The following is a 24,855-nucleotide window of genomic DNA, read 5'->3' as shown; positions in this document are numbered from 1 at the left end:
CTGATGAGTGAACCCGGGTGATTCAAAAAAATGAAATTTTGTTCGAACAAGTGCTGCTCGGTGCATCATTCGCCGTTCATGGTGCATTTTCCAGATGACAATAACAATTCCTCAAAGCATCTTAAATTACGTTCTGCCTGGTATGTGCCTTTGCTGATAAGCAAGGTAACAATAAAGTGCCAGGGTTTAAAATGCAGCTTGGTGCGATATTTTCGCCGCGCAGGAGAGGAAGGGTATGTATCGGAGCCAACACAACACATGACATGATGCTGAAGTAATGTGTATTTAATTCTTTTTTTAATGACCATTTATGGATATAGCCATTTCTGATGCACACCATCATGCACAACAGAGCAGAACTGTTTTCCCAGACATGAGCCAGTAGCTGGCTCAAAAGAAGTTCATTTGTCTCTGGAGTGTCGACCGTTCGCTGGTTCTCATCCTGTTGCCTCTGCAGACAAAGACACTTCAGGCATTCAGAGGCACCAGCGTGTGTGTGTGTGTGCGTGTGTGCGAGAGTCCAGGTCAAAATTTGGTGATGGCGGAGGCGATGTTCTCCAAGGCGGATCGAGCCTCGGAGGAGGGGAAAGCCTGGATGGCCTCCAGAGCCTTGTTGCCATGGTAACAGCATAAGTCCACAGCTGAGCTCACGCCTTTCTCTGACCTAACTGCTGCCAAAAGCTGTCGAGGGATGAAAACACACGTTACTTTGTCATGTTAGTGTCACTCTTGTTACTATCCAGCTGTCAACACAGCAAACTCTTAAGAGCCGGGGAAAGTTAGCGTCCTCTTAAAGTGAGGGTGAAAGCCGGATTGTACATGAGCAAAGCATTTCTTTTAAGGACAAAAAAAGCACATTGTACAACGCAATCACATATTTTCATGCTGCCCCTGGTGCCACTGGAGGCAGCTTACCACATTTAACTACAAGGGGAACATTTCAGGCTCATCACGGTGAGTTACATTTAGAAACCTGGCAGGCCTGCTTTGATGATAGGAGGGGAAATGCACTGGATGTTAGTTATCTGTAGGTTCGAGATGGGCATGTCACAGCTCTCCTGCCTTTTCAGTCAACTCATTGTGGCACCAGACCATGTGACTGGTGCATGGCCAGTTTTTGCAACAATCCAGGTAATAAAGTGAGCAACGTGCAAAACACAGGATTTTCGATTTCTTGCCCGTCCAACAGCTTAGACAGTGTTTCTGATGACTTCTTGTGTCCTGTATGTTACAGGCTGACTGCTTACATTTGTTAATGACCTGAGTTCAGATATGATTTTTGTTATGATATCTTGTTTGAAAGCAAATTAAATCTCAGAAACATATGCTTTTCATGGATGAGGATGTGGAAGACATCAAGTCAAATCAGATCCAAACCAACAGCTTAAGTATACAGACTGGGTGAATTTGGGCATCTCCTTACGCTTTACTGCTGGTGAGTGGGGAGATCTTTTTGCTGAGGGCGTTTTAGCTCATGAATTCCGGAGGTGGAAAGCCCCTTAGGCCTTTCTTCTCTAAAAAAAAATTCCAGGTGTCAAACTCGACATCATCCTGGCTGCTTATTCAATTTAGAAAAAAAGTCTTCTCCCTCATCTCACAAACTGTTATGCTAACCGTGTTTTGTTCAGCGTTAAAGCTGAGGTTGGTAACACTGAAGAAACCAGAAGGAGTGAGCTTGATTTTGAAAGTATTAAACTGAAAAATCCCCTCCCCGGCCTTCATGCCCGCTTCTAAAGCCATTCCCACAAAACACATGAATGACCACTGCCTGATGACGGCTGGAGGACGAGTCCATGACAGGAGTCATGAGAAGACTGCTTCTTGAATAAACGCCTTCAAAATCAATATTCACTGCTCATACTGATCAATTATACAGCTGGCAAGTCTGTTAAAACGTGTCTTTTTGGAGATGTCTCCTAATTGGAGAATTACTAATATACTGAATGCAAAACAGCGTCAAATGGGAGTTTCTGGAAGCCTTTATGGTTGTTTATCAGAGTTAATGGGATGAAAGCACATGCTAAATCATGTAGGCAATTTGTAGATGCTACAAACGTACACAGAGCTCCTCTAATTATGTGCTCCCATCTTTGTGCTGAGGCAAAGCAAAGTTTTACGCTTGCGGGCCCAAGGTCTTTCTTTTTCCTCCCCAAAATTTCATCCCTCCCGCTGTCCTGCTCTCAGCTTTCCTCCTCGTGTCCCCTCATCTCTCCTTCCCTTCAAACTTCTCCCCATGTCCCCTCTTCGACAGGTCTGCTGAAGGAGATTCTCTCACAATGCCACTGTCTCAGAGCCTCAGTGTCTCCTCCACAAATAGGCCTCGGTAACTAATCCTTCCTGCTCTGGTTTCAGACGGGACCAGATAACCCCCACAACACCATCAGACCCCTCCTCTGTAGCTCCAGTCTCTTCTTGCACCCCGACCGGCCCCCCTCTTCCCTCGCACATTGACTTTGGAAAGCTCATTTCTCAACTTTGATATAGGTTACAGTGAAAAGACGTCCTGTTTCTCTTTGATTGCTCTGTGAGATGCTGCGCCAGTAAGTAAACAGGTGAAAACAACAAGACAACACAATAAATAATGGACGGAAATGTAACACAAAGGCAACAGAGGCTCTACACTGGGTAAGAGCACAGCTTTTATGTAACCTTATGAAATACAGAGTTCATAGCTGGCTGACGAGGCACATTCAGTACAGAGGAACACATAAACCAGTGGTCTTACCTTTGAGTAATCCAGTTGGTTTGTAAGTGTTTTTACCTTGCAGAGTAGAGAGAAAGGGGTAATTATCAATTAAACTGAACTTTATGCCTTAGCTTCATGGTCAATAACTATTTATTGACCTTTAAAAAGGTACAGTGTGATGAAATTAGAGAACTGAATATCAGAGCATTTAGGAGTTAGCCTGCTTTGACTAGAAATCAAGAACACAAAACCCCAAAATATGATTCTCCTCAAGATACAAGGATGGAGGGAAGCGCAAGTCAGGTTAAGGCTTCATTTAATTTCCCACATTTTCACGGTTGCGTGCGTTGAGTAAGCTCAGTGCATTGTCTTCATGGCGGCTCATATTCCACCTATCTTCTCGCAGGTTATCACAAAAAATGCTCGCCATTCTCCAGTGAAGCAGTGAAACAAACTAAGCACACTAGCTGCTGTGTTTAGGCACAGCAGTGCTCAGAGCTAAACGCTAATGCTAGCAAGACAATGTGCTCATCGTGACAATGCTACCATGCTGACGTTTCAGGTGTAATGTTAGCATGCTAATTTTGGCTAATTAGCACAAAATGCAAAATACAGCTGCGGCTGATGGGGTCATTAGTTTTACAGGTATCACCAAAGTGATTCCAGTTCTTCCTGAGGGGGACATGAATATATGGAACAAATTTCATGCCAGTCCACATCCGCTGCGGAGACATTTCAGCCTGGACCAAAGTGGTGGACAGCCTGACAAATGCCATTATACTTTACCTTTGAGACTTTACTAGCTCAGCTAAGACAGCTGTTCATTTGATGCATGTAACATGGCCAAAATTACCAGTGAGTGAAAGACTCCAAAAACCAAAATGAATGCAGCTGCTGCAGGGGTGCCGTAGATCATGTGTACCTGCTGCAGCTGTTCATGCCATCTCTCAGTGCCAACGATCTGACGGTGGAAAACCACCGGGGCGGCGCTCAAACTGAACGCCACCGGCTCTCCCGCGCTGCTCTTCACAAACGGCTGCAGGTCAGAGTTCAGCTACAAAGGGGAGAGCACATATGTCAATCAAGCATTAGTCAGGCTCAGATTCTACTTGGGAACCAATTAGACTAACTCAGTGGTGAAATCGTTAACAGGTGAGCGTGCATGCCGCCTACTGACACTCCCTGCGACCCTGTTAATGAGCAGCATGAGGAACGGTCTTGTGAAACACGCAGCTAACCCGATGAGGACGGTTCTCCTTCAAAGACCTTATTTCTGTTTCCTCCCATGCTGAGACTCCCTGTAGCCACTGAGGCCTGCAGACAGGCAGCTACAGGGAGCCACAGCAGGAGAGGACGTACTAGCACAGCACGACGAGCGGGACCATTATGAATGAAGGCTCGCAGCGATGAGATTCAGCTGAAAGCATCTGAACCTTGAAAATTTTGTCTGGATGTGAGAATAAGAATTTTAACGCACTGGCAGGGTAGTATGAAAAATATTTATCTCCATGCGCACTTTCAGCAAGACTTGTTCAGCTATGGTGTGAAGTGTTTGATCAAAAGAGGAGTGGTGGTCAAGAGGGACAAAGTTTTAGTACAGAGACTGTATCAAATATGGTTTCTAATATTTAATAACATATTGTCCCAAATATTGGATTTTTTTCTTGGAAATTACATTTAAAAAGTGGGGGTTGTTATACATTCAAGGACCGCTGATATTCCTTTTGAATAGAGAGAGTAACAGTGTAACATTGGCTCCTACAGAGCGTTGCATTATGGGTTGCTTGTAGCCTGAATGTTGCTGGTGAGTTGTTTTCTTTGCTTCAGAGAGACCAGGGGCTCAATCATCTGTCAAGCAGGCAAAAATTATCACCAGCACAGAGCAGAATTATGAGGAGTGAAGTGAAAAATTCAATCAGCCAGAGAAAATAATGAATAAGTGATGGACAAACATAAACATGGAAACAAATGTGGAATTGACATTTGGCCTAAATGGAAGCGTTTCATGTTTCGAGGATGACGACTCTCTCAGGAAACTTATAGCAGCTCACTCATAGTAAGAAGCTGATTGCTGATGAAGCGTTTAACAGTCATTATCTCAGAAAGCGCCCACAGGCGTGACCCTTACTGATTTATCCTCCGTAGGTAAACTTGACTTGGTGTTGACTGAGTGCTTGGTGGGACGCTCAGGTGAGAATTACCTTGTTGCACAGTGATATGTGCTTGCCGTACTTGTACGCCAATCCCTGGGACTCTTTGTCATGTTTGGCGAGCTGCATCGCAGCTTGACAGCTCTTGGCCAGCAGCGCCCCATGGGACAGGAACGCCTGCTCCTCCCACACCTCCATGTCGAGGACATCTGCGAGACCACCCTCCTGTGGAGCAAACCGAGACACCGCGGGCCTGAGCCCTCACTGCTGCAACTGCACAACTTCAAACTTTCGCCACAGCGCCTCAATCATAAGGAGTGACAAGCTTTTCAGCTATTAGCAACAGAGGCAAGCTGGGAGAGCGACACAACGCCAGAGCAGGAAAAACACTCTGGCAGCTCTGCGGACACTTTGAAAAAGTTCTCTTATGTCCAAAAATGTAACATTATAAACACCACAGGCAAAACAAGGTTAAACAGAGCATCTCTGTACAGATGCACAGTGGCAGTACAGTGGAAGACCTGTGCTGAAAAATGAACTAGCTGTCAGAAGCATTCATAGAGCAGCATTGAACTTCTAAGCTGCACACAGCCGGAACTTCCTGATCATCTAAATGGACGACAAACTTTTCCTGCAGCTTGTGAGTGAATTCCACTGCTCAATTGTTTTATTTTCCTGTTAAGGCATCGTGTTGGCGTTACTGTGTATTTTTCTTATTGCTAACAAATCTCATAAAAAAACAAAAGCCAAAAATGCATCCATCCCCACACAACTGAGATCTTCAAGGGTGTGTCACAAGAGTGTGTTCCGTTTGGAAAAAGGCACAATCATTTCTTTAAAGATGTGTGAGGTAAAGGTCTGTGAGGATGTGCTGCAGGAGGAAGGTGTACATGTGACTGACTGAAAATAAAGACAGGAACACCCAGTGTGGCTCACTGATGTTCATTTAATGCTGCTCAGTTAACAGTTTTTGGACAACTGGAGCTCTGCGACACACAGGGATCAGAGAGATTAGAGTACACAGACAGTTCACTGTTGGTTTTGGTCTTTTCATAGGATTTATAGACAAAAGCAAAGCAACAGAAATAACAGCAAAAACACTGTATATCACTCACCTTTTTCTCGATTTTACCTTTTAATTTTTCTATGTTTCGAATTCATCTTGTAACTCAATTTGCAGGTAAAGAGCTTTGTGGATGAAATGTGTTTGACAAATGAATTCGCCTCACCTTTATTTTTCATTTCAAGTCACCATCATCTCATTTTGCATCACTGTTTTCACACTGACTCCTGGATATTGTATTTGTGGTGTAGGATTCACTCTGCCACGCATTTTCCCTCCCATAAACACTCACTCTCACAGATTGTTCAGCTCCACTGCCCCACATCAAAGCTGGACTACACACGGAGAACAGATGTTTTACCTCAGTATTATTGTAATTCTCATAGTAGAGTCCTTGAACTATATCGCCAATGGCACTCGAGATCAGCTCAACAACCTGTCAAACAGAAAAAAAACGAGACATTATCGGGGGGCAGGCATTCTGGGGAAATCAAAGTCTCACATTCACACACAAAGTTAAATGCTGGGTTTGATCTGCGCAACAGGCGACACGTCCATCAACAGCCACGAGTCCCGCTGAAGCGTCCTTGGACCCGGGCGCTGGACCGATAACCTACATCCTCATTACAAATCACTCCGGCTAACAGCATCAATTAAACTCCTCAAATGCAGATGTAAATGAGGTTGATCAAAACTGACACGCTACTCAGTTCATCCGTGACATTTGTAATTAAAAACCACAATTTCCCCGTGATTGAAGCGCGAGCTAACAGCGCTCTCATCTGAACAGCTGGTTCGGCAAATAAATCAGAGGTGAGGCGAGGGTCAGAAACCAGGTGAACTGCTGCAAAGCCAGCTGCTCATTATCAGGCCGGAGGGGGGCTCCTGTTGATTTCATAAAGCAGACCCCGGCTCGCCTTCATTCATTATACTCTGTATTTATAGAGAGGTCCAGTCAATAGAGACAGATCAGGTGTCCGTCCTGTCTGAGGGGCTGAAATGGAGCTAAAAGGCAGATGGTGAGACGAAATCAGACTGTGTCCAGAGAGCAGAGGGGTTAACAAGGTTTTGGAGTGATGATCTGACGTCGGGGGCCTCTTTGCTCTCCTTTCTGTGCGCAAACTATTTCAAAATTTCTTTCACTTGGTGCTTTTGAGCGTTGCAGCTTTGTAATATGAATCTGTAGATACGTGCAGTATCTGTACATTGGTGGGTTTCTGTAGGAGAGACACAGAAAGATTAAAGTGAAAAGTGAAAAAGGGAAAATGAGAAAGAGCCACTTCTTTTATCACCAGCACAAGTTAATTAATATACTGTCAGAAAAGATGTCCTGCTTTTAGACGACTGACATTATTGAATATTTAACTCTCTAAAAGAAATAAGATTTAAAAGGGGCAGCACCTCAGAGGGAAAGCCTCATGAAGGTCTGAGTTGTTTAAGACTGCAGTTGCCCATTTCCTCTTACAGGGGGCATGCATGACTACATTTTAGCTACCAGTGGCCCCTTATCAACCACCAGAAGAGAGCAAGCACCTTTTCAAAGGTTTATTCAAAGTGTGGATATAATGAATGAGTAACAATCTGAAGTCGATCCCTCCGTCCTTCATTCACAGCCAAACAGAACGGCCCGGCCCGACGAGTGAAGGCCACGCCCGTACAGTTCCGATGAATGAGGTTAAATTTAGAGCTCCTTCAGCTCATCCCAGACATCCTTGGTTCATCAGAAAAGTCTGGTGACGCTGGCTGCTCCGTCAGCCTCGCAGTGCCCTTTGGGTAACCGAATCCACCGGGGGAAAATATTGAGGAAACCCGAGCTTCGCCCACAGACCTGGAAGGACAATGTGCCTACAGTATTACCAGATGTGGTGTCTCTGCCTGCCTTGGGAAGTGGGGGCCAGCGGGGGTCTTTTTTTGGAAAGTATCAGATAAGCTCTCCCCCTGCCTCCCCCTTACTCCATTCCCAAATCCAGCCAGATCGTGTTTTGCCGACAGGTCTGCGAGGGGGGAGAAACCGGAGCTCCACGGTGAGATTACTTTACAGTTTATACAAGTAGCGGCATAGGTTTCCTCTCAAGGCCACGACACACAATCCCCATCGCTCTCACTGCCTTAAAAGAAGAAAAAAAAAAGGCTGGTTTATGAGAAAAACTTCGAAAGCTGCAGGAACGACTCATCTGTCACCGTGCGTATTAAGAAGTGGTACAATGACCACACACGCAAGCTGCAGGAGAGGAGAGACAGTCCACTGTTAGCAGACTGTCAGCCTTCACAGCAGACTCAAACTGCCCTCAGCTTCACACATGTGAAGCTGTTACAGTTAGAAATATCAGACAATTAGCAGATTTTAATGAGTGAAATGGAAAATCGTTTACAGCCTTTACTGCATTCGCCTGAGGGTAATTCTGAGTTTAAAGTCTATTTGTGTCTGTTTCTTCATCCTGAGGAGCTGAAGCGCGGATGCAGCGCTGCTTTCAGCCTCTCAGAGAAGTTGTATAACATCTTCTGCAGCTCTGCAGGAGCTCAGAAAAAAAAGAATGGATGAAGAAATAATCCTGATGATGTCATGTTGGCCGACAGGGTGGGTAAATGAAAGATGCATTTCAGTTGCATCGTGGGAATGAGCCAGCGTTTTTGGAGCTTGACCCACACTGAAGAGCAGAAGTCAGGATGTCTCGGCCTGCACTGCTTCGATTTTGATCATTCTTTTTTAAAATGAGTCTGCCTGAACATAATGGAAGTGCAATGCTGAAACATGACGTGCAGGTTGATGATGATGCACAGAAATAGCCACACCCATGCCCACCCCCCCTCTTGGCTCGCAAAAACTCCATAAAGTCTACCGCTGTAAACTCAAGTCGCCACCATTGAAATTCAGTGCAGGAGGTAATGATGAAAAACAGAAAGTATCTGTTTGTTCTGGAGCTTTTGACCACATCACACTGTCTTTATGCTTGGTTGTCATGGCACTGTAGGTGTTCTGAGCACCACTTAGACTCGGCCAGCTCTTCCATGCTGGCTTAAGAGTTGAGGTTTATTCTGTCAGCACATGAAGACCATGTGGTGCAGCTGAAACTCCAGAACAAGCAAAGCATGTGAACCTTAAGTGGAGCCTGTTTTTGTCAACTGCTGTTTCCAATGTTATTCAAAAACCTCAAGGAAATGATGTGCTGCACAGAAAAAACACACCTTTCCTGAGGTGAACAGTTCATATCGCATCACGTTAGGCAAAATCTGACAGGATTTTTCATCGGCCAAATTTCCGAGATTTTACCTTCCTGAGATAAAAATCACATGTACAGACTTCCCTTCATGTTCACCAAAGCAAACTGCCACATATTTTGTTTAGGCTCAGTTACAAACCAGGACCAAAAGTCAACATGAACTCACAAATGGGATGTGAAGTGAACTGGATGTCAGTAACATATCCTCCCAGCAGTTAAAAAAAAAACCTCGGGTCAAAACAAATCCCGTTCCTGTAACTTAAGCTCGACGTGATGGACTCTTCATTCCTGTGTGCAATAATCTAATTTCCCTCCTGTCAATAAACCGGTGAAGAACAGCTTCGTGAAAACACAGCTGAGCACGAGCATCGGTGCATGCTGAGGTCTGCCCTCGGCTCATTTTGTTTTGCTAACCTTTCCAAACACGAGTAACTGCTGGCTATCTGATGTCCATCTCCTCATTACCCTTAAAAACTTCACTTTGCAGACGTTTCCTGCGGTCGCTTCAGATAACGTTCACGCTCCTCATAAACAGCACTGCAGGTTTGTTTTGAGGGGGAAGTAAGATGAATGGGTTTAAGCTCTGCTGCGTGGTTCCTCACCTTGACAATGAACCACACTCGAGGAACAGATGCTCCCAAACTTCCATTCAACCAATGCCAGCTTGCTTGGTGTGAACGCACACTCAATGTGATTAAATCATCATTAGCTCCAGTCATCAGCAGATCTCCTATCATTTAATTCTCAGTGTGTTTTTTCTTTCTATCTTCCAGGGAAACAACAATATCAGTTCCATTACAGTAATTTGTAGCTTAGCCACACAGTCACCATGGCCTCTCATGGTGCTCTCATGGTACTGCTGCAGTGTCAAAAGCTAATGAAAGCCAATTAGCACTGCAAAGGAAATGCCACACCTTTGGAATTATCTTCAATTTACGAAGGAAATGCTGGTTCCTTCTAACTCCTGCTATGTTTCCCATACAACAAGCACCATGGATACCACTGACATCATATTTGGGAGGGCGTCTCTTGGCTGCCACACAGCAGACATAAACCCAGACCGAGTGTGCTGAATAAGAAGCGTCAGGGAAGGCGATAAGGGCTGGTACAGCTGATGGCACGGGGGGGGGGCGGTTATTTTGATCCACTCGGGCAACCACATTCTGACAGAGCAGCGTGGTGACAGCGTCTGTCAGCGAGGGGTTACCAGGCTATGTAGTAGATATGATCTGTGGTGCACTTTCAAGACCACCACCACACACACACGTCCCAAGCAGAAAAGTCAATAAGAAGCGTCCCCGTGGTGCATGTGCTGCTTTTAGATTAGACTTAGATTTTAATCGTTTTTAGAGGCCTAATGAGGTAGAACCCAGTGGAATTTTGCAAAACGAACAACACACAAAAAAAGTATTGATTTGTATTGGCTGATTTCTTGCTGGGAGGGAGGCTGTTCAGTAGAAAGTGAGCTATTTGTCCCGCTGATGTGTCCATTAAAATGAAAGCTGTGTTACCTTAAAGGTGTCAGTGCCAAATTTTAATCAGCAGAATGGTGTGAATTTACCAAGAATGTGCATCACACACGATACAAATGATTTGGCCGACTAAGTTCTCGTCGAGAAATGATGTTGTCCCCCATTTCCAGAAAGACTACTAGACTAAAGACTAATCTGGTTGATCTGGCAGACCCTTCTTCCTGTGGACCTCTTTTGAGCCCTTGACCGCGAGGTCAGGAATCACCAGGCTACACGATGTGGATGAAGGATTCTGATTTTGATGAAGACATTGCCGAGCCACATTCTGCACGTGTTACAGCAGCGGGGTTTCATAGTAAGAGAGTGACGCTATTAGACTGGCCTGCCTGAAGTCTAGACCTGTATGTCAAGCAAGAATGTGAAACAATTTCATGTTCAGAACTTCAAAGAAGCCAAAGACCACTGGGAGCTCATATTAAGGCAGCAGTGTTTCTCAGTAATATCACTGATCTCAGGTGAGATATCTCACAGGTATACGGTCTGTGACTGTCAGTCAGGGTACCTTTGTGTTATCCAGCTGGGCAAGTCCAGTACAAGCGTTTGCAAGCAGGAAGTCGCCACTCAGGACGGCCATCTTATTCCCAAACTGCATATCCTTCAGTGGGCCGTCTGAAATCGTCCACTCCTTCAGATCGACTATCCCACGATGCACCAGGAACGCCGTGTGGATCAACTCGGTGATTTCTGCCAAGTTCCGCTGGCTATAAACAGAAAAAAAAAGAGCACATTTAAATATGACGGGTTTCTTGTCAACCACTTTTAAGAGAGGCGTTTCAGAGACTTGACAGTTAGAGAGCTTTTTGACACACACTTTCTCATTGTCTTTACGCTGCTGAAATATGCAGGAAAGCTCATTCACAGCACCACGTGCAGGTGTGCTGACCACAAAGGAATCAACACAGCACAATTTGTGGGCTGCATTCCATCCCTCCAGCAAAAAGGGGAAAAACATCCATTTAGTCAATGAAACTGCAACATTCAGATCTTTCATTTGACTAAAACATACAACACTGCTCCAAACAAAGACTGTAGGGATCATCACAGTTCATTCAGCTGCTATCTGAAACACCGACTGAGTGCGCAACTTCAAAGGAGAAATTACTGTGTATCTCGACGTGATAAGAGATTTCTCTACAACTACAATTTGGTTCAAAAACCTTCCAGTGAAAATCAGTACACTCGAGGGCATAAACCGGCAGACACATCAGACATCTTGCTGCACAGCACGCCAGGGGTTGTGTTAAAAAAAGAAATTAAACTTATCATTAGGAAATAACAGCCATTCTTGATTATGAGAGAAAAGACATAAAAGTGGTATTGAATAGAGCCTTTCAGAGCAGCCTTAGGGAGGATATAATCAAATGTTGATTCAGCCATTGGTGGGGGATAATTAGGCCCCTCTCCATATGGAAGGAGCTCGCCACGCTGCGACAGGAGGGATCCATCCAGACAGGGTTGGGTGCGCTGATAGCCACTTACGACCTTCTTTCAGCCGCTGTGAGAACCTGATGAGCCAGTCATCTGCCTTGCGCTCCAACCCCTTCCTATACACACACTCCAACATACGCACACACGTATCTTGTAGCCAGGTAATTGCCATGTTCGACGTCGGCGTGGAAAAGATGTGATTAAAATTCAATAATGTCATCTATTTCGCCTCTCAATCACACCCATTGTCTGGTTGGTTTCTCTGCTCGCTGACGCAGAGCAACAACACAGTCGCCCCAAATGAGAGTTAATAAGTTCAGGGTTTAAAGAAAGGGAAATTAACAGATTGACAGACGCGCTCTCAAGGTGCCTCCGAGTGATGGCCACACTCGACAGGCGTCAAGAGGAGAACGCGCTGTTACGACGAGGAAAGCACGACGAAGAGCTGCGGCTGATTTCAGGTCAGAAAAATAACATTTGAAATTTTATTCCCGATCCAAGGTCAGCGTCGTGGTGACTGTTTACCTGGTCGTTTAACTTGAGCACAAACACCAAAAATGGATCCTCTGTGACACACCTGTCATCGGTCTCCCATCACTACGACGATCCATCAAGGTGGAAAATGTTACCGCAGGTCCGAAGACTTTAACAGGAGCATTTGTGTCAATCAGCCATTATACTGCATCTAATAAATGTTTGATAGAGCTTCTCTCAGTGAACACGCTGACAATGAGATGAAAGCAGCCCTTTACATGCTCACACACATGTAAAGAGGAGAAGATAAACAAGCTTACATACACAAGTTACATAAATTTGTGTAGAATAAGACAATTAAATCTGAGATGATGGAGTTTCTTTGCTGACTCAACACGACTCATGTCAACATTCTGAAAAATATCCAAGCTACTGAGTCTAGGGACACTTCAATAAAACTCTATGGTCCATGTTCTTCGCTTCCATCAAAAATACAAAATAAAACATGGATGCAATCATTTGAAAATGAACTGTGTTTACTGACAGTTTAAGTGTTTCTGAGCCCATGTAGTAATCTCCTTTATACAGTCATGTGTTCACAAAGTGGTGAACCTCTCTCTATCCGTACTTCTGAACGACAGAGCCTTTCATACCCAATCATGAAACTATCACCTGTTACCAATGAACCTGTTAACCCGTGGAATTTTCCAAACGGTGTTTTTGGACTTTCCCAGTCTTTTGTTGCGCCTGTCCCAACTTGTTTGAAACATTTTGCTGGCGTCACATTCAGAATAAGGATATATTCACAAAAATCACTGATGCTGATGAGATAAATCGTTAATTATCACATTCTCTTGGGGGTTTTATTGTTTTATACAATGTCCCAACTTGAACTGGGGTTGTAGACGATCGACAGTTCAGTCAGAGATTCAGGGTGTTATGCTAGTAGCGGCTAAGCTAGCCTTGAGCCTTTTGTCTCAAGCAGAGACAAGAAGCAGCCTGCAGAAGTCTGGTAAAATCACTTCTTTCTAACTCCCCACCCCCAGATTGTTGTAGTCTAAGTTGTAGTCTTCAGCCTCAAGTGACATCACTTGAGGCAATTCTTTAGATTTGACACACTTCCTTCTGGAGCCACAAAAGGCCTTTTACAGCTTTTTCCACACACACACACACACACACACACACACACACACACACACACACACACACACACACACACACACACACACACACACACACACACACACACACACACATGCGTTTCTCAACACCTGTAAACAGACCTTGTGTAAAATGCCTCCCGCAATTTAAATTTTTTGGTCAATGGCCAATATCAATATACTGTATTGTGACTGAGTAAATTTTATGGAAAGAGCTATTGAGAGTTTATTAATTAACAGTTTATTAATAAAAGAATCAGACTGGGACTGACTGGCTTTGCCAAATCCACCAAATCAAACACCTGACAAATCAAGGTCATTGTGTCATTACACTGATGCCAAAAACCCTAAATATCTAATGTTGCCATAAAGCAGTCCTATTCATTGATTTGTAACATTTCTAAAATGGCCTGATACACCCAAGATTTCAAACAGACAGCAGTGGTGTCATAAAACAAATGGAAAAGCTCTGACAGGCTCTTGCAGTATACTGTGGATGCTGTCACATCACCAAAGCCTAATTCATAGGGTAAATGGCTTTGTAATGTAGTGACTTTGATTTTTGGATTTTGAAGTACTGAACAAAGGCACAGAGTACTGGCCTCCAAACACACAAAACAGTCGAACCCCGGTGCATACACATCCCAAAGCAGTGCATCCAACGTAGCAGTCCTGATCAGTAGCAGTGGAGCTTGGGGAGGAATAAGGGGGACAAGGGGGCCGGTGTATAAATAGCTTTGGTGCCCAGTTGCATAGCAACCGATGCCATCTTGCTGAGGTGTAACGCCCCTCACCACGCCCCTTGTCCTGACTGTTCTGTTCCATTTTCCTCCCTCCGCAGTCTGCCTCGCCATCAAATACAGCCTTGCAGATCTGAGTGCGTCCCTGTGTGTGATTTACAGAGGTGGCCTGTCCATCAGATGATCTGCGTGATGTGTTCAGTGGCGTGGCTTTCATTTGTCACAAAGAATTAAGAGGTGTGGTGTACAAGTAGGACTATCTGCGTGTGTGTGTGTGTGTGTGTGTGTGTGTGTGTTTCTATCTATCTATCTATCTATCTATCTATCTATCTATCTATCTATCTATCTATCTATCTATCTATCTATCTATCTATCTATCTATCTATCTATCTATCTATCTATCTATCTATCTATCATGGTGGTGCTTTGGTGAATCATCAGTGTCAGGCAGCAGAGTGGGAAATGTTTTACAAATGCTGCCTGTCAGGAGGGAGGAGACCATCCCCCAGAGGTTTCAATCACCCCCCCCAAAACCCACCCCACCCAGACTCCCTCCATCCTTCCATCTCTTCCATCAGAGGTGCTAATGAGCCCAGGAGAGGTGGAGGGATAGCTGGGGGGGAGAAAGAGGGCTAGATAGTGCAAATGAGGTGATCAAGTCACGCTGTGTGTGCGTGCATGTGTTTGGGTTCGCACTATCCATCACACACGAGTGAGGGAATGCTGCATGTTGGATTCAGCGATCCAGCATCGCAGTGATGCGAGCGCCAGGTTGTGACATGAGGTGAGTGTGTAATAACTCGTTCTGTAGTGAGACATAACCTGCAGACACGGCTTGGCCTCGCAGCCTGAAAGGGACGGGACACAAGCGCTTCCACGCGGCGCCCAGGTTATTCCAATTAGTTCTAATATTAGGATGGTTCTGCACAGACAAGGCTCCACTACACATGTGCCTCATGCCAGCTAGCAGTAAGAAAGGAGCCTTTCAGGCACCCAGCACACAGCCACGCCAAACACAGCAGTCACTTCTGGAAACCACTTGGCACACACTCACATCCCTGTTGTGAGTCGCATGCTGGAAGTCAGCGTGTGTAAGAAAGCCAGAGAGGACCTTGGGGTGCTACCTGAAGCATTTTAACAGCAGTGCATCAATATCACATTTAGCAAATTACATTTAAATATGGATACATAATTCAGTATACACTGTGGTTTGTTAAATCTATTCCACAAATTTCATAAACCAATTTTTTTTAATTTATGCTATAACAAGAGTCCACAACCACGCTCGCTGCTCTGTGAGGCTCTAATGCTGAAGTAAATGTAATAATTAGTCAGAGGGTGTCAGAGTAATAACAACACAATCACACCAAATGAATTGCAAATAAATGTTTTGCCGCCAACAGAAGCTGTTGTGTAGAGATGTTAGCATGCAAATTTCCCAACATGCAAACTTGCACGTAACACAAAGAATAACTGAGGCTGATGGAAATGTTAACAGCTTTGAAATTGTTTAGTCATAAGCAAAAGTATGGAACAAATTTTGACCTAATGATGGTGCAATAGAAAAAGTAAGGGGGTCACCAAAGTTCACAAAGACGTCAACCTGCTGATGCTGGAGGAAAAGTCAGGGGGTCACCAAAGTCATTATGATGCATCTTCTACGGAACATGAACGCACCAAACCTATTGAGGAGACGGAGAGATATTTCATTGGAAGGATGATGACCAGTCAGTAGGACTCATCCTCTGGGCACCATGAATATCAATTAAAGCCATTAAGGATAATACTTTCAGGCTGGTGCATTTCAGCTTCCATTGTAAGAACTGATGCTCATTTATATGCAAATATTCATTGGGTGAAACTGCTGTTTGGATGAGGCTAAATGATGGTTATTTTGTGTCCCGTCAGGTCGTTTTGTCATTTAACAGACAGTTAAGTAAGTTTTTCAGTCCAGCACATCTCCTGGTTATGAATGCAATTTGAATATGAAGCAGCATGTGCACAAAAGAGGCAACTGAAGGGACTTTCTGAAAAGCATTTTTCCAATTATGCACCTACAATCTCAATATAGCCAAATAAAATAAAAACCATCCTCTCTTGTAACTGTGGCCGTATTGCCAACACGTTCCATCATATTTGCAAGATGATGCAGTGCTTCATTTACAGGAATTGATATGGACGATAACCACAGAGGATGAGATAGAATTCCCTGAGACAAGGGTTTTGTTTCAATATTTATCCTTCAGTAGCCATGTAACAGGGACAAAAGTGGCATCGCCTTTCTTGGTCTGCTTGCCATGCACATTTACAGTCCTTCAGTGCAATGTTACACATGTCCCCCCCCCCCAAGCAGCACATACATGAGAATGGAAATATGTGGAAGCCGGAGAGATTGTCAAAGTTTGTGGATTTGAATTACCAGCTTGGTTTTAATGTACCGAAGTCAAGAATTTGCTCGGTGGAAACTAGCTGTGGTATGATATGGCCATAACTCCTCAGACCACTCTTTGACTGTGAGGTTGATCATTTAAGAATATCTTCAAGGGCACAATGTCTTTTATCCAACGTTTTGCTGATTTGCCCTTTAGTTACCACAAAAGCAATAGAAATCAACTACAATCTTAGTCAGCTCCTAACTTGCTATCTTGTGACTCAAACCAATGTGAAATAATTCAAACAGTGTCAGTAACTTCAGGGAATGTACCTCGGGTAGATGCCGCTCTCCATGTCCTGAGCCAGGAGATCAGAGGCAGCGCAGCTCGGCCCTGCAGCTTTCGACATGAGGAGCACAATCATTCCCCTCATCTGAAGTTTGTTGTTGTTGTCGTCCACAAAGCCCCTGCAAACAAACACCATCGGTGGATTAAAATACAGATAGACAACCATCAAAAGGATGTCATTTATTCATCTGTGTGCTTTAAGTAATAAGGATACATGGTCCAGGATGCTCCAATCAAGCTGTGGGGGGAAAACTTTTTCATTATAGTGTCCACAGCCTCTCCATTTAATAAACAGAGCAGTGTGAAGTCAAACCTTGCTAATCAGTAGCAGATTTTTAAAACTGGACAACATGCAGCATTTATGTTTCTAACATCTTTTCCTACACCCTGCTCCCTTCTGTTGTGAAGAGGCTGATTCCAGTTACACCTGCTCCCACTGCCACACTTCACCCTGTTTTAATGAGCAATGTTTGAGAACCAGCGCGGACGGCTTGAAAACAGCCAGTATGCCTCGCTGAAATGTTGTAGTTTAAACAGTGGCTGAGAAATACCGCCGGCCAACATGTTTCCATTGGCCAAGGTGAGACTCCGAACCTGATTTCAAGCAAAATCCAATAAGGAGGTACTCAGCGTAGCTCCCCTTTTAGCTCTGACTTGGTCTCCACCAACTCCTGAGGAAAACATTTGACTCGTTAGCTGCTAGCTTGTTCACTGGCTTGTTGCTAACCGTCTAAAAGATGCTGAGGGGAGCTGCATGGTTTTGTGCTAATTCTCTGTGGGGTCATCACTACAAATGATCCAGTTCATAGCAAGAAGCAATGAGGAAAAAAGAAAATGCTAATTCAAAGCACGGAGCGATCTAAAACATGTTGTATACAGTATGTACTATGCAGTAGTAGCTTGGCTCTGCACAGTGATTTGATGCTATGACTTCAGGTTTTAGCTTTTTATCGTAGACCAGTGGCATCCTGTGGGACAAAGAATGAAACAAAACAACAAAAAGACTATTGCCACATGATGACACCCTGCAAACTGCACTAAAAGCGCTGAAGGATTGTTGACGGTGCATGGGAGGAAAAAAAAATTACAGGAATATAATTAATCGGTTTTGCTGCAGGACTGTATGTTTCTTTTGGGTTTGAAACACGCGCGCGCACACACACATACACACACCCCAAAAAAACACACACGGAGCCCAGTGGTGGCTGCTTGCATGGTGGGCAGATTAAATATCTTTTTCCTCTCTCTGGAGAGCGGTTAGACAGAGCACCTCTAATCCTGTCCCTATGGGAGCCCCTTGTGCCATGAATCACGCTCTCGTTAGGGGCTCCAAGGCAGACAAGCGGCCACGCCCCCCCCTCCGCTCGATGCCCAGACACTGGCCTCACCAGCCCACCACCAGCCCCCGAGCCCCCACCCTCTCTGACCCACCCCTGCACCACAGGGGGAGGTGGAGGAACCCGAGACAGAGAGTGGATGTGAGAGATAAAGCATGAAGAGAGGGAGGGGAAGGCGAGGGATGGAGGGAATAGAGGCCAGACAGGAATGAGGATGCGAGGAAAGATGACAGAAGAAACACATTAGTGATTCACAGTGTTCTGCTACTAAAAGGAATAAAAATACACATACCCTGAAGCTTTGTTCCTTCGCAAAAAGACATAAAACATCTCACACTGCTTAACCCCCAAAAAATTTTTACGATACAGCTGATATTATGTCGGGCTGTCTTTCACCACAGCTCGGGAGATTTATTTACGGTCACTACATTTTTTACTCAGTTGGAAAACAGGGACTGGCCTGGCGCAATGATGAACGTAGACGCATCAGCCACTGAACAGAAAACAGCAAAGAGCAAAAAATTATGGAGCTGCTCCCCTCTTGGAGAGTCCGGGTAAGCCAGTGGCCTGAGGGTGGCAGATGATTAATATTTATGTCACTATCCACACCGGCATACATCAATCAATCACAACCGCCCTCCCGCAAAGGGGTGGGGCACAGATGATGTGGAAAACGGGAGATAGCGAGGGCCACAGAGAGGGAGAGAGGGAGAGGAAAGAGAGGAATGGGCTGCTGTCATTTTAAAGGGTTGTGAACAGGTCACCACGCCTTCTGCTCCGCAATTACAGTGCAGGAATTCAGGAACTTTAGCCGCCGTACGCCGGGGCTGGAATTAATGCATGCAAATGTATGACTGCACATGTGTGGTGTCACATTTATCCTCTGCCGGGCTGAAAGAGTGAATGAGTGAATATACCTGTGCAAAGCAGATACCTTAATAGATCATGATCCATTTAGAAAAATCACAACGGCTAAGGCCACTTTCTGGGATTTGATTCTCACAATTCTACAGAAAGCTGGTGTGCAGCAGGCAGGTAGTTCATCAGATCCTGATAAAACATGAAGACAGCACATGTTCTCATCAGCTCCTTCCTATGAGCAAAAACACACAGTCTTCTCCCAAAGGTTTTGGTTGTTCCACTCGAGAGACTCTTGTATTTGTGCTTTCCTCCATGCTCCTCTCGCTTCAGTCGTGTACTTCAATGCACCAATCAGGATTTAGCAACGCTCCAGTCAGAATCTGAAGACAGTTGTGGGGCTGGTTGCGCCTCTTCGCAGGCCGCTGTCATTCAGATCTGACTGAACGACACCCACAGAGCTCTGAGGAAGCAGATGATGAGCTGATTTTTTGAATGGTTAACTCTTCGTGAAATAACAATTAAGGGTGTCCTGTGGAGTTTTGTTCATATTCAGTAATACTCACTAAAATGCACTGTGCTCGTCCTCGATGTCCATAAAATATACCCAGGTTTTAATCTAATAATTGAATTGTTTACATCTGTGTTTAGTAGCTAGAAGTCATCTTCTGCTCATGTATTGCTGTCTTTTTTTTGGCAGATTATCGCCTGTCAGTCAACCTTAAAGGATGGATTTTTTTTTTTTAATCCCTAAACACTGAGTTTTGCTTATTTAATCATTAATGTTGTAGATTTCAAATCAAATTTCAGAGGCTTTAGCTCAAAACGTTCAGGGTGACGTAAGAAGACACTGTTTTTGTAAATATACGTCAAGGCAATAATAACTTTAATATGTTGACATAGATTGGTGTTGCAAGTGCGTCTGTCTCCTCAGTGAGCATTTCTCGACTTGATCTGGTTTCAATCAAAGCACAAATTCATTAATTTATCATCTCCTCCCACACTGTCCCCTTAGTGCTAAAAAGCTGTTTTTAAGTCCCCTTCCACTCAAACATGTTGTTGCTTCTCTTGGATGTTGGAGCCTCTCTGTGCAGAATGATGCATGTGCAGAGTTTGACACCTGAAAGCTGCTTTCACAGTCATCTACTGCAGGGGGAGAGTCTGACTGTGATGTCATTTTAACTCATTTTAATGAGCAAACTGAAACTGTTTTAAGGAAAAACAATGCAGACTGTTAAACATTTATTCATGTCCACACTGTAGCTGAAATATGCAGGCTACTCCTTTTGGACTAATCCTAACGTCATTTTATTGATCAATACATTAAAGGTAAAAAAAGGTGAGAAAACAGGCAGGAAACACTCGTCTAAGTCAAACTCTCAAGGACTGTCCTTAAAGCAAGTAAAGTTTCTTCTCCTGGGCCGCAGTCCCCTCACTGTAACTCCACACTTTGGGGCAAAGTTAGCTGAGCTGCAGTTTTTGAGAATGAAAGGAAAGGAAAAACCGAAACCCAACTCCACGAGGGTCTGCCTGTCTGCTATTGTGGATATTTTTATCTGCCGCGCGTCTAAGGCGGAGACACAGTGGGAAATACGAACCAGCCAACCCAAGCTGACAGTGAGGAGTCAGACTGTCAAGAGGTCTGCTCCCCACCACCGCCACCACCTCCCCCGCCCCCTGCTACAACACCCAAATGGATTGTCATATCAGATTTAGGTGTATAGGTTATTACACCCTTGGGCTCCTGTTTCCAACACGCCCGTCTGCATGGCGGGATTGAGTTTGAGGACTCTCTCTTCTCGTTCTCTTTCCTTGGTTCTCTGAGTTCCTGATTTCTTGGACAGAACATACGGAAGCTCAGGCAAGTCCTGCGATAAAGTCATGAGATAATATTTGGAAGATGTGACCTGTTCTAGTTCCTCCCGCATTACAACGCAATTGTGGCTTTGCAGTTGATTCACAAATCAGCAGACAATCGTGTCTTTTGCCCTCGTCTGCAGGAGAAATCAATATGCAGTGTTTCCCTTAATCCCGACTTATCGAGCAAACTGGCAACAGTGCTACAAATATTAAGAGCTGACCTTGGTTTAAGTGCAGTCACGTCACTTTGGTTAATCTTTCTTTGACATCTTTCTCTTAAAGTGAATTACTCATACAAGGTCAAACCAATTCATGATTTTTCCTTTTACTCCCTTTAATTAAAATTTCCACATTGACCAAATTCAGCGCAAAAACCTTCCTGAGAGTTGTCTCTTACAATTTCAGCAAAAGGCTAGCGGCCCTGCTCTCCTTGTCAGTATGTATTTAGTCTGACTGACACACTGTTTATCCTCTGTTGAACTGTTCATTCCTTCTACTTTCTTGGAACGTGTTTCTCGTTGCTTGCTGGAGTGGTTTTAGGTATCATGTCTTGCAGGTTCCACAGTGTGGCCCTGGAGGCATTTTGTGGTGGATTTGTTAAAGGTTCTCTGGAGTTTGCAGCTGTTTTTCTATGAGTGGGTCCCTGTTTGTTTGCTGACACACGCAGGTGCCGTGATACACACTCCTGCCAATAGTTCCACACTATTTCACTGAATGACAGGTGGCGTAACACACCGAGATATGCAGCAATGCACCAGCAAAGGCACTGATGAAGGCTGCAAGCTAGTAGACATGGATAGAAACCATTCTGGATTTTAAATACTTACAAATGTGGTTTTGCAGATGTTTCATGAGGGAAGAAAGCAATTCATCACATTTGATGGAGCTCAAGGTTAAACATAATGCGTTTAGGTAAGACACACTGAAAATATACATGACTTTAGTTTGTCATGCTATGCTATTAAAAGGGGCCACAGGGCTTATATGGGACTGTTTTTTGCATTTGGGATTTTTTCTTAACATCCAGTACATCCAGCAGGGTGTTGGATTGGTACGTCAGTATATGAAATCCATTGATAATGAAAAGAGAGAACCAGAAAGTAGCCGGATTTACACATCTGGTCCATTCAGTTGGGATCAAAACTGCTTCGAGGATCACGTTTGAAGGAAAGACACCAAATGCTTTCAAATCCGCTGAAGTAACTGCATCTATCCAAACTGATGAGTTCAGCGACTGAGCCCTTCACCAGTGGAGTGAGAGGTACAGATCAAAGCTGAGGGAAATATAAAGTTTGATTAATACCACAAGGATAGGTGGTAATGCTGTCTGTCAGGGTCTGGGCTATGAGTATGAGCCATGAAAAATACACACAATACAGCACGTGGCAGACAGCAATCACTGACAATGGCTGTTACTTGACTGAAAAAGAAATATTGATCATAAACAGTGGTTGTTTACCCACATGACTATGGAATGATGGAAGGTGATACTGCGAATGCATCTGCAGGTGGTGTCAAGTGTGTTGACAAAATAAATATCAACCCCTAGGAGATGAGTGCTGTCAAATGACCTGCTGGGTGCAACATTCTCGTGAGTAAAATGATGATGACGTGACAGACACAAAATAGATTTACCTGACTTTAATGGAACACTACATTAACTCATGGACTATTAAATAACAACCTGAGTCCTCCTCAAAAGTGTGTCTATCTTTGCTCAAAGTGTAGCGTTATTTTGCCAGATTTTTCAATAGAGTTTGGTTTGGAGAGGAGAGTCGGAGCTGAAGTTTTACCTTGCAGTGTTGAGTAAAGGGTGCTGAGTCCCGATCAGCTTCCTGACGTGCATGGCAATATTAGTGAGGTCATCGCTGAGCAGGCAGCGGAGATTCATGAACGACGTGGGGTACCCGACGATCTTCTCTGCGTCGGAGACCACTTTTGTCCAGTCTGGAGGTCCTGAGTTGGAGAACAGACTCAGCGTCCTCTGTCCTCGGCGGGTCAAAGCCTTACAGGACAGCCGTGACCATGCAGCGACAAGCATTTTCTGTCTGACTGTTGTTTTGTTGTTGTGTTGTTTTCTAGTTTGACACAGCTGCTTCTAGTGCCAATCAGGTACTAGTTGCCATCATTAAATTTTAATACCAGATTCAACGGCGAACGTTGCGTTATTAAACACTGTCACATTCGTACTATAATTTAAAAACGTGTAATTTGCTGTCCCGCTAGAACCTTCATGCTGTCACTGTAAGAAATACAATATGTGTTTCATAACACACGACCTGTCACTGCGCGCCGCCATATTTGAACACGTAATACGTTACGTCGTAAAACGTCAAGACGTACAATTGCGAAATTCCGATACGCCCCAGTCTGGGTAGAGCACTTCCGGCAAAACTCCGTTAGAAAATCGGTTGGTTTTACTTTTCCTTGTGTTTTTTGTCAAAGTTCCACACAAATGAATACTAATTGTGCACTTTTAGTTTCCAGTGTTTCATTCGGCAAATGTAAAATTTATATATTTAGCTTCGTTAAAATAAACGTTTACAGTTTGTTTCACACCTGACGTCACTGTCCGCCGAATGGAACGATGCAATACGGCGTTTGCGGAAATATGAAGCGCGTCATTTATTATTGTTGTAGACGTCTCTCCAGTTGTGAAGCCATAAAAACATTCACTCACCAGCAACAACCAGATGCCAACCACTGCGGCCACCCAGCCCAGTATCTGTAGGCTACCTTATATCCTGCTCAAACCTTTACCACTCAGTTCATTTAGGTGGATATTATAAACATATTAAAAATGGCTACACTTTGGATTCAGAAATAACCAAGTCAAACCAGTTAACAAGCATTTCAGATGTGTTTTATTGTATTTAAACCACTAAATATTTGTTAAAAAAAAAAAAAAAAAAGCAAATTGTCAAGTATGGTGACAACAAAATGCCTAAACCTTTATGTTCCAGAGAAGAACAGGAGCCTTGTTGAAGGTACAAACCAATAAACTGACTATAGGGTGGAACTGACATAAAGGTCATGGCTTGAATTGTTATTCATAATACATGATGATATCGGCCCAATAATTTTAAGATTAGCAAAATGTAAACTGATAAAGTGTCAATTTACTGATATTAAAAAGTTTACACCGAGCCATAGCAGCGTCTTACACGGCATCTACAACTGAATAATGGCAGGGCCCATCTGCTTTCCATTCGCTGTGGATGTTATTATTTCACATTTGCAAAGCTGCTGAATGACGGCACCACCGACCTGTGATTTGATGCATTAGTAATGTCTGATCATAGGTGAACATCCCTGATGGTTTTCTTCAGTTATTGTAGGAGACCCCTTAATGTGATGTTAATGTTTTATTCTGAGGACTTCTTCTTCTTCTGTACTTTGATAGATTAACAGCCAGTGCTGCCTTGCCTTCCAGAGGGTTTTTCATTTAACTGACACTGAAACATCACTGACACTTGTCACACTTTTCATGAAATAACTGTAAATGGACAGCAGCTGCATGTTTCATAATAAGTCTGATTACTGTAAACCAAGAACATGCTGAGATTTTACTCCAGTGTGGAAACACTTTTGGACAAAGTCTGTTTTAGTTCTGTCCAACCTCATTA

General features: G+C 44.0%; 1 protein-coding gene across 1 annotated transcript; it reads right to left on the bottom strand.

Moving 5' to 3' along the window:
• Window positions 1–275: 275 nt before the first annotated feature.
• On the bottom strand, window positions 276–23,550 carry pdss2 (prenyl (decaprenyl) diphosphate synthase, subunit 2). Its single transcript, XM_070979416.1, has 8 exons — window positions 23,023–23,550; window positions 17,159–17,293; window positions 11,155–11,353; window positions 6,261–6,335; window positions 4,888–5,061; window positions 3,609–3,740; window positions 2,726–2,761; window positions 276–681 (listed from the first exon to the last, which is right to left on the bottom strand). Exons 1-8 carry the CDS (start codon window positions 23,268–23,270, stop codon window positions 526–528), a joined length of 1,155 nt encoding a protein of 384 aa, XP_070835517.1. The 5' UTR covers window positions 23,271–23,550; the 3' UTR covers window positions 276–525.
• Between the last annotated feature and the right edge of the window lie 1,305 nt (window positions 23,551–24,855).

This window comes from Chaetodon trifascialis, chromosome 14, assembly GCF_039877785.1.
Source record: "Chaetodon trifascialis isolate fChaTrf1 chromosome 14, fChaTrf1.hap1, whole genome shotgun sequence".
In the NCBI taxonomy this organism is placed as follows: domain Eukaryota; kingdom Metazoa; phylum Chordata; class Actinopteri; order Chaetodontiformes; family Chaetodontidae; genus Chaetodon; species Chaetodon trifascialis.
Note: the sequence above shows the minus strand (reverse complement) of the source record. Positions and strands in the feature narration are given on the sequence as shown.